Source organism: Phaethon aethereus (assembly GCF_964289735.1).
Source record: "Phaethon aethereus genome assembly, chromosome: 1".
In the NCBI taxonomy this organism is placed as follows: Eukaryota; Metazoa; Chordata; class Aves; order Phaethontiformes; family Phaethontidae; genus Phaethon; species Phaethon aethereus.
In genome coordinates, this window is record NC_138575.1 from 75,812,784 (window position 1) to 75,826,587 (window position 13,804).

Below are 13,804 nucleotides of genomic sequence, written 5' to 3' on the forward strand. Positions count from 1 at the left end.
AACATGGTATGTGAGGAGGAGGCTGGGGCTGGAATTGCAAGGGGTCGGTTTATAGGAACACCTTCAAACAGTTCTTGTGTAGTGCATATTAGCACAAATTTGAGAAGGGAGGCTGCTCAGATCCAATATAAGAACCATGTTATTTGAAATCAAACCTCCAGAGAGCAACTTATTTTTTAAATAAGGAGAAAGGAGGCTCAGACCAAAACCCTTTGCAGATATTGACATTATAACTAAAAAACTGTTTTAAAACTTCAGAATGAATTCTGAATTTCAATAAGCGTATTCTGACTGCAGAGTACAGAAGGATTTCTTATTGTGTTGATGGTTTTAATGTTCAATAAAGATAGTCATATTTTGCAAAAAGCTGTGCTGGAAGGGCAGCATATTGTTTATATCACAGGCTAAAGATCACTGCCATACAAGCATGTACTTAGTGGCAAAGAAGGGCTGAGGGGATCTGGGTTCAAGGGAGCTTAATTTTAGAGTGCAGAGCAGGTCTAGCTTACATCCCACCATTGGTTTCCTTTGAAATGTTAACAGCATTAAATTGCTGCATACAACCAATTGAGGAACACTATGATAATATATACAACTTTCTTTTCTCTCTGCTAGACGGAAGGTTTCAGGTACCCCAGGCCTTCATCAGTACCACCATCACCTTCTGTCTCTCAGCATTCCAGCCCTCACCATAGCGAGGATGAAGAGGAAGATGAGGATGAAAGATATGATGAGGATGAGGAAGCCGAAAGGGATAGGCAAAACATCAAGTCTCCCTTTTCTCTTGGAGTATTGCCACAAGGAAAAAAGAAGCAGCATGGAGAATACAGGAACTGAATTCATTGCTCTCATCCTGGCAGGATCTCTCCATCCATTCAACAGTTTCTCCTGTAGGCTTGGCAAGCTTTGTGTTAAGGACACTGTGATATAATTAGGGGAATCTTAAATGTTACTTGAGCTACACTGTTGAAAAGCCTAATATTATTTTACCTTAAAAGTAGTTTAAATGGCAATGCTTCTGTGCCCCTTTGAGGTAGAAAAGATTTCTCAAGCTTAATAGACCTAGACAAAGCGACAATCCCCTCAGGAGCTTATACAAACTGCAGATCATACCTTTGTCTGCATAATGATCTATATTAATCATAGTCTATGCTGATAACTCCATTATGGACGTCCCAAATGTATTACTGCTTCATTTATGTTCCCCCTTTTCCCCTCCTAAACTACCATGAACTTTAAGACAGAGCTCAAAAAATGTAGAGAAAAAAAGTGTTACACTGGGGAAACCTCAGCAGGGTTAAAATAGATACACTGAAAAGAAAATGGTCTTTCTTTTTCCTTATGCTGTTTATTGTAAACTTACATCATTTAAAACATTTTTTTACAGCACAGAAAAGTGTCTTGATCCAGTGGTAAAACACACCTCCTGTGGAACAATAGAAAGTCTTATGCAGTGGGCATTTGAATTTTAGAGACAAATGAAGTCATCTTTCTGAAGTCATTTAGACCCACAATAAACAGCAGACCATTTATTTCCTCTGGTATGTCTCTTATTGTTTTCATCGTGTCTTAGATTCTAAGTTTGTTAACAAACTAGTTTGTGAGGAAATTAATGTGAGTTGGCTACAGAGAATGACAAAATTTCCTTAAGTAACCCCTTCCCTTGCAGACAAACCTACATGCCATAGAGCAATGTGACAACATTCAAAGATTAGTAACTCCAGTTCTTCCAATTGCCCCATTAATCCATGGTCCATTTCACTTCTTCTAGAAGAGGCCTAATAATAACAAACAATGCTAAAAGGATTCCAAGAACACATCTGCCCCACAGACATAATTTCGAAAAGCACCTGAAACTTCAAAATGCTTGGGGAATAATTGAACCTCACAATGAGAACTAGACATTTCATTTGCCTTACAGAAAGCTTTCAAAAGTATTTCAATTCCTAGAGATGCAGAGAGGGCCTGAACATGCTCTTCAGAAGTAGATCTTGACATGAAGACATTAGGAAGGAGATTCATCTTCTATTTTAGAAGTTTGTGCATCCAGAATTTCTCATGCTGTTCAAGAAAAGACATTTCCAGGAATTGATTCAGCCTGTTCTTCAGCAGGTAGGATGATGTAACCTTTGGAGGTCAATCCCAAGGGGAGCCTAGATGTCCAACTTTGATTAGATACCTACCTTTCAAACACTTACCCAACATTTGATGACATGGTTCTTACTATAGGCCCTATAGAATAAAAGTGATTAGGTGCCTCTTTTTATTTTTGGCCACTTAAAATCAGTTTTAAAATTTGACTGAAAGAGTAACTATTCTCAGAAGATAGGTTCAGGTTTCTATGGCAAAAACTTAATTGGATTTAAAAGGAGTCACTAATTTTTAGCCATTTTTAAAGTTATTAAAACAATGAGTAGTTATTTTTTCATATAAAAGTGGTGAAAGCAAAGATACTGCAAATATTTTCCTTCATATAGTTTACTAAGTGGAGAACAACTGCATTTTGTGAGTTCAGAAATGTATATTCTTCCCCAAAGTGCTTTTAATCAAAGTTCCCTTGCAGAGTCAAAGAATGGCCAAGTATTGGAACAGGCTGCCCAGGGAAGTGGTGGAGTCACCATCACTGGAGGTGTTCAAAACACATGTAGATGTGGCACTTCAGGACATGGTTTAGTGGGCATGGTGGTGTTGGGTTGACAGTTGGACTTGATAATCTTAAAGGTCTTTTCCAACCTTAATGATTCTATGATTCTAATGTAATGGCTGAGAGTCCCAACAAAAGAACATTTAAAGGGCATATTGATTGCAAGTTGTTCTCCTCAAAAAAAAAGTCAAGAAATCTGACATTATTGCTTGTATTTCAATGCACTGTTGTACTGAAGGAAGCACCTCACCCCAAATTCCCTGTAATCAAAATTGCATTAACATCATCTAAGAGTGATCCAGCACTTCCTTTGTTGCCTAAAAATGTTCTGGTAGCCACAGGCTGGTGAACATCTGTTCATCATCATTCCAGACCCAGCTTCATTACAGTGCTGAAAGATGTGATCACTACACATATATTGTAAGTATTGCTAAATGATGAGGGCACAGCACAGATAATATGGGAACTGGAAATGTTTTGCTAGGGTTGCATTAAGACAGCTACACTTGTTCTTTCTGGACAAGTCCCAGAGGAAAAAGGTAAGCAACAAATATCATCCAGGTTGCAGGTTCTCTTAGATGCGCTTAGGGTGTTTGAGTTCCCTGGGGAGAGCAGAAAGTTGGCATGACATCTTATACAAATCCAGCTGTGTTTGTTTCAGCACACACTTTGAGCACCTGCTCAGTGACAGAAAACGCACAACTTTTGAGATATGACTAATGTGAATACTATGCCCATTCTTCTCAGAAATGGTCCTGCAGTGGCCAAAGTGACCTCTGCCTTGTGCCTCTAGACTTTTTTTACTTCTGTATTAAATGCTAGGTCTAGCTGTCAAGTAGCAAGGCAATTTAAGCACAGCAAAACGTTTCTGCCTTTTGAATTTGCAGTATTAGAGGGAATGGCTTTTCATTCAGTCAAGACAACAGATTGCTTAACTTAAATGCCACACATTTCTAACAGCTACTGACATCTGACAAGCTTGGTAGCAACTGTTACATAAGTGATCTGCCAGATTAAAAATATTAGGGTTTCACAAACAGCTCAACCAACAAGGAAGAATGTTTATTCTATTTCATGATATTTGTAAAGAATTGTTTAAGCTAGTGAACTTAGATTAGTAATACGTATCAATCAACTGGGAATGTGATTAGTATGGGTTCTGTATCTCTGGGTCATTTAGAGGCATAGAAATTTCATTATACTAATAAACCAAAGGATGTATAAGCCTTCTACTTCTTGTCTGAGCACTGACTGATCATACTGTAAATTATGCTGAAAAATAACTGAGATGCACCTGAGATATTCGGAGTATGCTTGAAACAAAGAATTAAATTAATAGAAAGATTCTGGTAGATACCATTGGTCTTTAGATGAAGTTCATCACTAACACATTCTGTCATACAACATATACTGCTATTGAAAGATATATTAGTGCTTAAAAATGAACAAACAAGGACATTTTGATTTCTCCACTCATGTTCCTCCATGAAATTATATAGATTATAAACAATTACTGAAAATGTTTATAGTCCCATCATAGAAATTAAGTCCTCTCTTCCTTCAGCTGCATTTCTTTGTCAAGGAGAAGCAACATTATAGTTAGTGTGAGTTAACAAAATTAATTAACAGTGTCATAAGAAAGATCAGAGGAAAGTAGCATCAAAAGATGAAGAGCATGACTAGGGTTAAAGGTAAAAAAAAAAAAACCCATAGTTGCTTGGACACAAGAGTCATGTGGCTACTTTTTAATTACATGAGAACTACAGAGGGCTTTCCAGTAAGACCACAAAACTACATAAATAATATTAAATATATCCTTATCAGCATGGAATGATAATTAACCAATTTATGTATAAATCCATTTTTACAACTCAAAATCCAAGCCAACAGAACCATACAATAATGATGCAATTAATATTCTGTGTGCCTGTTGTCATGTGTGACACTAGATTTGTACCTAGTACACCACCACTAGCTCCAGCAGTACTGCACCTCCTGACAACAGTAGTGACTGTATGCCATAGTCATTAACAAGGCCCCAATCCTGTAAGACCTATCCCCATACTATCTTTATGTGGTGGGACTTGCTCAGTAGGATTGTTCAGAGTATACATTCCTACATGCATGTAACTGAGGCAGCACTGAGGTCTAAGTGCTGTTGCCTATTCTCTGTGGTGACAGGTATCTGCAAAAAAGTCACCTGCTTTGCAGTCAAAGATAGCTGGATTGTTTTAATATCTCACTGACTTTATTGACACTCAGCAACTTACACTGAAGGGCCAACAGTGAAGTGGTGAAGAAATCTACCTTTATCGGAAATAAAAAGGCTTCAGTATACAGCTGGGTGGAAGGTGGTAAAAGGTTTCCCAAAGAATATTGAAAAATTGTTTTTAATGAAGCAGTTGTCCAAAAAGATGGTTTAAATCATCTTTTCAGGTAAGTTAGTAGTGTATTTTAAATTTTGGCTGAGACATACAAAATGGTCTACACAAGGCAGGAACTTTACAAATTATTTCCTTATCTGAACTAGTAACTTTTAATCAGTTTGAATTCAAAATGTTGCAATGAGTATGTACTTCACCCTTTGGGAACTTAAGTGAGGATAGATGAAATACTCTGTTTACACAAATCAATATTTCAGGGTATATGCAATACAAATGTTAAAGAAATCTGAAATATTTCACCAATTTGATAGATTATCTGTCAAGTAGCCAGGGTGATCACTGTTTTCTTCTTCAACTGTAAGACAAGACACAATGGGGAAAAATAAGCTGTAGATAAAGTTCAGTCAGCCAAAGTTTTCACAAGATAGATGTGCCTCAGGCACAGGCATAGTGTAATGTGACTGCTTAGCTAAGAGATGCAGGCATCTGCAGAAATAATCATATCTTCTCTCATTTTAAATGTAGGAATTTTTCTGTTTGCTGAAGAGCAAAGATACAAACCATGTCCAGAGGGATATCTTCGTTCAAGGCACAAATTATTCATGCAGAAGAAAAAAATGTATTTGTTCTTTATTTGCACGTTTCTCTCAGTCAAGAGGATTTTAAATTCACCTGAAAGTGATCTTCTGAAAGTGTAGGGCTTACCCAGGATTGACTATGTTGTTATTCCCTGCTACAATGATGGCAATGTTATTCCACATAGTATTTTTGAAAAAAGCTGCCAGTTCTGCTTAGTGCTCTCAGGTATGTCACCTTTTTTCTTAGGGGCCTGTTTCTGTCCACTGCCTTCTCTGGAATAGCAAGAAAATACCACTAAAATTTATGAATCATGAACTTCAGAGGATTTTCTCTTTTTGTTGGCATACAAATGACACTTTCACTGATTTATCTTTAGAACTTCTCCTATATTTTGTCCAAAGAACTATGCTCATTTTTAATACTGCCTTTCTCAGTCAAAATGCCACTGAATTTTTTTGGTTAGCAGAGTTCTGCCAGGGCAGGGAAGACAGACCTGAGCACAGAGCCCCAGCACTACGTGACATACAGTGGAAGATTTTAGGAAGTGGAGAAGACAGGAGTGATTCCAGCATATCTACACATACACCAGGTAAATTCTGTCAGGTGTTTCTCACACACTCTTTTCATTTCAGGAAAGCTGCATACTTTAGATAACTAAGGAGAGGTGATATTGCAGTGATGGCAAGGCGGTTCTTTATTACACACTGTTTATGATGTCAAACGTGATTAGGCAGTAACAGGCCTGTCTTACCGCTCATCTATGCGAAAGGTACAAAACTACCTCATATATCACTAGGGTTTTACTTCACATTTCCTAGTTCAAGTAAAGCGCTTTTTCTTCCTGTCATGACAATGGAAATTAAGAGCCTGAATAGGGAACTCGCAACCAGGACAATAAGAAACAAAGGTAGCTTCTAACCACCTTCTTTTCCTCCCTGTCCTGAACCAAAGAGGGAAAGAGCATAACTTAGACAAACTCCTGGGCTTGTGTATGCTACAACAGCCTCCCCAGCATCCAGGGGCCAGACCACAGCACAGAGTCTCCACAGCACTGTAGGGTGTGTCGTCTTTTTACAAGCTCCCCGTCCCCAGCTCTATTTCCAAAAAATAGTCTATGTACCTGAAGAGGTGAGAGGCAGAAAGTCATAGATACCATAGATTAAGGGTCGCAGCCTGGTGAGCTGTATGTATGCATCAGACGATGGGGGATTCAGGATAATGGCTTTGCAGGAAAGCTGGTCTAGGGAGGGAAGGTGATCTATAGCAGGGTGAGGGAGCTGGGGAACATAGGATAGGGGTCCTCATCTAAGGGGGTACAATATGCATGGAGGAGATGAGAAAACACAAGTTATTTAAGCCTGACTCAGTAGCTGGGTTTTGCTGGGTGGTGTTGTGGAAGAGAGGTGCGTGTTCTGAAGTGAGATTCTGAAGTGAGAAGTGGAAGCACGTAGCAGGTGGTGAGGAGACAGAGATAGGAGGGTTAGACTATCTCTGGGAGGCTCGGAACACATGAATGAATTATGGGATATTTCAGGATATTTCAGGGCTCTGCCTCTAAATGTCATTGCAACCCCTTGTCAGCTGTGCCAGCGACAGAGCTCTCAGGAGCCAGATGTGAATCCCACAGCTCTTCTGCTGGGACTTTTTAGGATTCTTTTAAGCCTTTCAACTAGGACATAGGAGCCAATGGAGGAATGAAAATTTCACAAGCAAACAATATTCTGCAGGAAAAGGAGTCCCAGTAGAGTTTTGTTTTGGAAAATTCAATTCAAAATAGCCATTCTCTTGAAACGAAACCAATAAAAATCTGAAAAGCAAATTAAAAGCAGAATATACAAAAGTTTACCTATTATCATTTATCTGATTCTTGTTCTAACCTGTATAAATGTACTCCCTAATACAATACACTCTGTGTAATCATACACTCTAATACAATAAACTCTGTGGAATAATATCTCATTTCAAACCAGGCCTTTTAGATCAATTTACTAAATTGTTAGTAAATGAAATACTGATAAACACCTTTTAAAAAAGTCAGGGTAAGACAAAACATGCATTTACCTTCTTCTTGTGCTTTCTGTAAGGAACTAAGAAACAGTGCTGCAGCTTCAGAAAGAGATAAAGGATTTGTGTTTTGGCTGCGTGTTTCTAGAATTATAAAATCAGAGACGTATGGTTTGTTAGTGTTTAGTGGCATTTAGTTATTTTGTTCTTTGCTTTTTTATCTCTGTAACTAGAGACCCAAAGAGAAAAAAATACTGTTGTCTCCTTCGCTGTATAACATTCTCTGCCCAAACCAGCCTGATAAATATCTGACACAGAAGAGACTAGCAATCTTTTTAAAAAGGAGGCTGTTTTAAAGTCCCTTAGAAAGCAAAAAGAACATTTTCTTTTTTCACATGCTCCTTACTTTGCTACAACATTCTGTTTCCTCCAGAAACATTGTCTTGCATGGATTAATGTTGTCTACTTTTGTCATTTGTCAGTTCAGCACAATTAATAACTTGATTTGATTTTTTCTAGTGCAAAAAGGAAGTCAAAAGTACTGATGATAAACCCACTTAACAGCCAGGTCAGGTACACAAGAGAGTCAGAGAGTCTTTATGATGTGCTTTTTGGAATGAAGGAACTAACAAAAGGGAGTTTAATTGCATCCTTGAATATAATTCCAGGAAAGCAAATATGCTCCAGTTTCCACAGATTTCTCCCAAAATATGAGGACAGACTGATGTGTTACATACTCCTGTGCACATGTACTTACCAAGCTGCATTCTGTCATATAGATCTTTTTGCTGGCTCTCATCTGAGATGAATCGACGTCCCTCTACAAAATCAATGAGAAATTGTGCAAACAACCTCCCAAATCTGTTGTAATTTCTACTCTACAATCCCTGAAGTAGTCTTTTCAAAATACTTCTACAAACATAAAATTGGAGACATAAGTCCATCCTAGGGTCTTTCCAAATCAGCAATAGCCCATCCTGAACCAGCACACTCAAGACACACTTTATTCCATAGAATTGGTGTTTCAGTACTTTTAATTCTTATATTAACCTGCTGTAGGAACTGTTCTTAGGGAGGAATTTACTGTCTTTTCCTCACTCTTTCCTTGACTGCTGTGCCGTCAAAAGCCTTCAGTCTCTTTGCTGGTCTAGAAAGTATTGCCTTTTAAAGGGATATTTCTATTTTAAAAATTAAAAAAAAAAAAGAAAAAAAAAAATCACATTACTTCCTATGCATCAATGACAATGATACACAGGCCAGTATAGAAGCAACACAGTGCATTATTCAGTTAGAAGATTTAAACAAAAGAAAAAATGGCCAAATTCTTTGCTTTTATGAATAGAAATAATTCTATTAATGTCACTAGAACATCTTTCAGCTACACTTACAGTTGTTTGGATCATATATTTATTTTATGTTGTTATTATTCATGTCTTCCTTTTGCATTTCTCTCAGGATTGTGAGTTTCAATTTTATTTTTTTTTTATTTCAAGGAAGCTATTTTTCTCACTCTCTTAATACCTACCCTACCTGATAGCTTTTAATTTCAAAACAACACTTCAGAATAGAATTTTTTTTAAAAAGAATAGTTCTGTTAAATTTCATGGGTTTGCATCAAGGGACAAAATCTTTCCTTGGCTCTGAATTTTATCTTTATACTTAATGCTTCTTTAACTCTGGACTAACAATAGAAGCTCAAAAGGTCATTTGCACAACCTTACTACAATATCGATAACACTGACCACCAAGTTCACTTAAAGAGGTTGCTTGTGGTCTTAATACCAACTCTAATTCAAAATGCTTGCAATAGGAATGTGTGTTCTCCTGTTGCTTGAGAAGATGTTTTAATAAAGCTTGAGTAAGAATAAGGAATGATAACTATGTCCAATGTGTCTTAAACCCTCTTTAAGATTATTTCAGATAAGGAAACTGCTTTTCCAGTGGGTTTTACAATCAAGTTTCAAACTCCATAAATTTTCAATACTTTATTTTGCTTTTCTTCTTCCAACACTTGCTTTCTTCAATTTGATTTCTTTAAAAAAAAAATAACACTGGCAATGCCACTGTTTCAGAGACAAGAAGAAATAACAATTAGCACCTCCCTGCAGGCCTCAGAACTTCTACCTTCATAGCATCCTTGGGGATTTACTGCTTGTGTGGAGCCAAGCAAATTAGGAATAATCCAGTGATAGAGAAAGTGATCTCCTCAAAACAGAAAGAGCTTGGGACTTACGTGCACCCTTCAAATAGAGCATAGCCTGAGGAGTCCAGTTTCTCCTTTGGAAATGAGCCTTTATGCCAAAAAAGAGAAAAGAGACATGTCAACATTGCATGCCATTACTAACTAGTTCAAATACTTAAACAGCACCAACCTTGGAGATTCATGGATGCTGCACATTCAGCCTGAGCGGGCTGTTTACCTGAGGTGCGCTCCAGGAGAAAGATATGAAGGACACTGCCAAGAACAGTGCCATTGCAGATGCTGTCAGTTTACGCAGTCCCTGTGCACAACAAAGAACGAGGTACAGGAAAAGCCTTTCAGATCCGTAGATCTTCTCAACCTCAAATCTAAATGTGAGGGTATTTCTAGACCCTCCTTTTTTCCCTGTCTTGCTGCCAAACCTCCTCTTGCTCAGTGGCTATTTCAGCTTCAATACACAGTTATCTGATGGGAGGATGAATATTAAATCAAGCATACTCTATTCTCTTTACTCATATTCATTATAAAGTTTCCACACTAGTGAAAACTGCCATCGAGGCAAGCACCATTTGTGCTCCTATTTACAAGGACATTAGATCCTCCAGAAATGAGAACAATGTACAAACTAAGGGGGAAAGACAATATAAAATATATCTTGATTTTACCAAACCTTGAATTATAGAGTTTAGACAACAAGCAAATGTCGGGGACTTGCCATTCCAAACCAACCGACCAACCAGGACAGTGGATCACTATGTCCTCAGGAAAAGAAAGTTTTTAAACTTAGCATCCTATTTGCATCAACCATGAATACACACATGTCATGAGAGAGACTTGTTTCATTCTTGGAGTTTGTTCGCTGATACGGCACATGTAAATGAAAGCATTGAGCATGAATCCTCTGCGAACAAGTTGCATCTCTGCTTGTTGTTATTCATGCATTGATAACAGAGATGGGCAGCAGAGAACATTTAACATTATGATTCACATCAGTTTATTTCATTCTGGTTTTGAGAGCACATTGTGCTATTGTTTTTTTAATGTGGTTGTTTCAAGCACACTGAATATAATTATGTGTATATTCCTCTCAGGTTATTTTTAAGTTAAAATTATTAAGTCCCCCTGCAGTTCCTAAATATACTCACATGAAAAAATATAAATTGTAAGCTAAATATTTCCCACACACCAAAAGAGTCTCACTCACCTTCATACTTATTTCAGCGGCAAATCTTCAGTCTTCTTTTCTGGGGATAGTATGTCACAAGATCTCCTACAGGTTTGGGGGTCTCTTTTTAAATCTTCAGAGTGAAGGTACCCTCCTCTTCCGTGGCAGGGCGGAGGAGTCTAAAGGGATCTCTTGTCAGCCCTGTAGATGGAGAAGTAGAAGGTCTGATGACTCCTGAGGGAAACCTGTAGTCTTGTAGGAAGTCAGAGAAATGATTGAAAGATGGATACACTTGGAGATGCACCCCATTAGCCAGGTGAATACCTTCTGAATACATCAGCATCAACCTTGTCCATTTGCAATACATCACCTTTTTGCTAGATGGTCGATAACCACAGCCCGAAGCAGGTATTAATATGGATGCTAAGTGTTTACCTAGGATAATCTAACATATATCAGATTGCTATCCATTGTGGGAGCTGGAAAAGTTAGTAAATTACTCTCCAGTCATAAGGTGCCAACATCAAGAAAAAGGTGATTTATCCAGTGTCACTAGCTTGACGTTATTCCTAGCACACATTTAGAGGATGCAGTTTCTCGTTTGACCCTCTAACAATCTCTTGCATCTAGTTTTCTTACACACAAGCAAAAATACAAAGTTGAATAAAAACCACTCAAAAAACCCCAACCCATAATAGTCAAAAACACTTTTCTGTCTCATGGATTCACTGGAGTAAAGCCCAGATCGTGGGCTTGAATAGGTCAAGCAGTGGAGAAGTAAGCAGAAAAAAGGCAGGATGCGGGAATCAGAGAAGCCATTTCAATAAGCTACTTGTAAGTGACTGTTGGACTCATCGCAGTCATGGATAGCGGGTTTGGTCCTCAGGCAAAGAGCTAATCATGCTTGATGCCTAGCTTTGCTGGTTCTGTAGCTAGGGTTTTTATCTCTCCTCCTTCATTTTTTCGTTCTGAAATGAGAAAGGAAAGCAGAAGGGGAAGCAAAGCAAACAGAGAGCTAGAAATTTGCTGATTAGAAGATTGGCCAATAGAAAGTTTACTGCAGCAGCCTGAAAAACAGAATGGACCAGCCTGTGGTGTAACAGAAATACAGGTCAGCCCATATCTGTGGCAAACACATGCTCATGTATGTGGAGTCTGAGTGAGGAGTGAGCAGGTAGGCACTGCTAAAGCTTGTTATGAGCTTTTCTCTGACGTGATGTGTCTGTGGAGACTGATCTGAAGCACGCTGTTAGTGAAGGTGCAATTACTCTCCTGCTTTTGGGGGGATATTGCTCTGTTCTCTGCTCACACCAGACAGAATTGTTCATCAAATATACAGAACTGGCATCAGCTGCAGCTCATTCTGCTATAGATGCAAGAAATCAGAGGGGAGGTCAGGTTTTGGCCTCACACAGGTTTTGTGATTGCTGGGAGCTGCTATTATACCTCTATCCTTTTAAAAAGGCCATGCCACGATGCACCCTCACCAGCAGAAGGGATTCTACTTGCATCTACTTCAATGTGAAGTTTACGTTTCCCCTGCTCTTTTCCTCTTGCTCTGACAGGTCAGAGACATTTCTTGATGATGTTTAACCCTTAGCCTTAGAAGGCAGCCGTGCATTGCATCCAGGAGACATTTAACAAGCAGAGGCTTGGAAAAGATAAAACTACTCACCCATTCCCTTCTGGAGTGACTTCAGAGCCTCTCTTTATGCACAGACCACAGGGTCAGAATCAAAACATAAAACTGTGAAAATTAACCCCCTTACCTTTGGTATCGGTCAATGTAAAGTATATTATCCTCACATTGGTTCTCCTTGTGGTTGAAAAAGCAGAATGTGTTTGGCACTGAAAATAAGCCACTGGAATGAGACAAGTTAACACAAAATAAACTGTGAAGGCAACCAACTCAGCCCCTTCTGTTGGAACTGGGGAGAAGGGGAAGAGAATGGGAGGCATGGAGAAAGATTTATGTTATTACCGCACTGTAGAAAGATGACTTCAGCAGTGGTCAGCTTCAGACCACATTGCAAAGTCTGAGCTGCTCTGAGTTCGTGTTGCTGGAGTCTCACTCTCTCTTCCAAACCTAGCTGTATTGCCATAGTCCCACTCGCCTCCTTGTAGAGACTGGGGCTTGTTTGAGGCTGTCTGGAGGGCAGCAGGGAGCTGAACTGGACAGGTCAAAACCTGAACTGGCTCATTGCGGGGTCAGGTGACCATCAGCTCAAGAGCAAATGCAAGGTCTTGACAGCATCCTCTTAAATTAAATGGTTTTAATGTTGTACCATCAGATGTCTCAATGGCATTAATGTGTCTAAAATGGAAGTATTTAGTTTCAACCAGTAGCAAGAGACAGGCTACTTTGCCCAAACACCATCCAGGGAACCTGAGACATGCACATGGGACTGCCAACTGTGACACAGGGCCTGCAAGAGACTCAAGACTTGTGGAGAAACAGCTGAAGGGCAGGCAGGATCCCTAGGGCACCTAAAATATCACTAATTGCTTATGGCTAGGAAGTGAATCACTCCTACAGAGTGGAGGGAAACAGGATTTCAAAGAGCACCCGCTGGTCGCAGAGTGTAGAGCATTAAGAGAGAAGGATTGAATTCCTCTCTGGAGATGTCTGTGTGTCTTTATTGGCTTCAGGCAGCATTTTACACAGACAACATAGGGTGAAATGAACCCAATCCCAAATTGAATTTCCTCTTTTTTTTTTCCCCAGAAGCTTCTATTTTTCCCTTAAATTCTCTGTACTTTTGTGACTTAGGGCCCTAAATCCATTTATTTTTACTATGACCAGGGATTCTAAGTTGCTTTGGTGTCTC

At 38.9% G+C, this 13,804-nt stretch overlaps 2 protein-coding genes across 3 annotated transcripts in view; one reads left to right on the top strand and one right to left on the bottom strand.

The window, feature by feature from the left end:
- The window catches only part of GYS2 (glycogen synthase 2), a gene marked incomplete at both ends in the record, with an annotated part of 53,956 nt that extends 53,119 nt beyond the window's left edge, over positions 1–837 (top strand). For both annotated transcript variants that reach the window (XM_082014407.1, XM_082014408.1), the window contains one exon: positions 616–837. In XM_082014407.1, the coding sequence (XP_081870533.1) occupies positions 616–837 (222 nt within the window). The remainder of the gene's footprint in view (positions 1–615) is intronic.
- A 4,487-nt stretch (positions 838–5,324) lies between these two features.
- On the bottom strand, positions 5,325–11,021 carry SPX (spexin hormone; the record flags this gene model as incomplete). Its single annotated transcript, XM_081999391.1, has 6 exons — positions 5,325–5,383; positions 7,669–7,755; positions 8,369–8,431; positions 9,845–9,902; positions 10,032–10,112; positions 11,016–11,021. The coding sequence occupies 6 exons, from the start codon at positions 11,019–11,021 to the stop codon at positions 5,325–5,327; spliced, it is 354 nt and encodes a 117-aa protein (XP_081855517.1).
- Between the last annotated feature and the right edge of the window lie 2,783 nt (positions 11,022–13,804).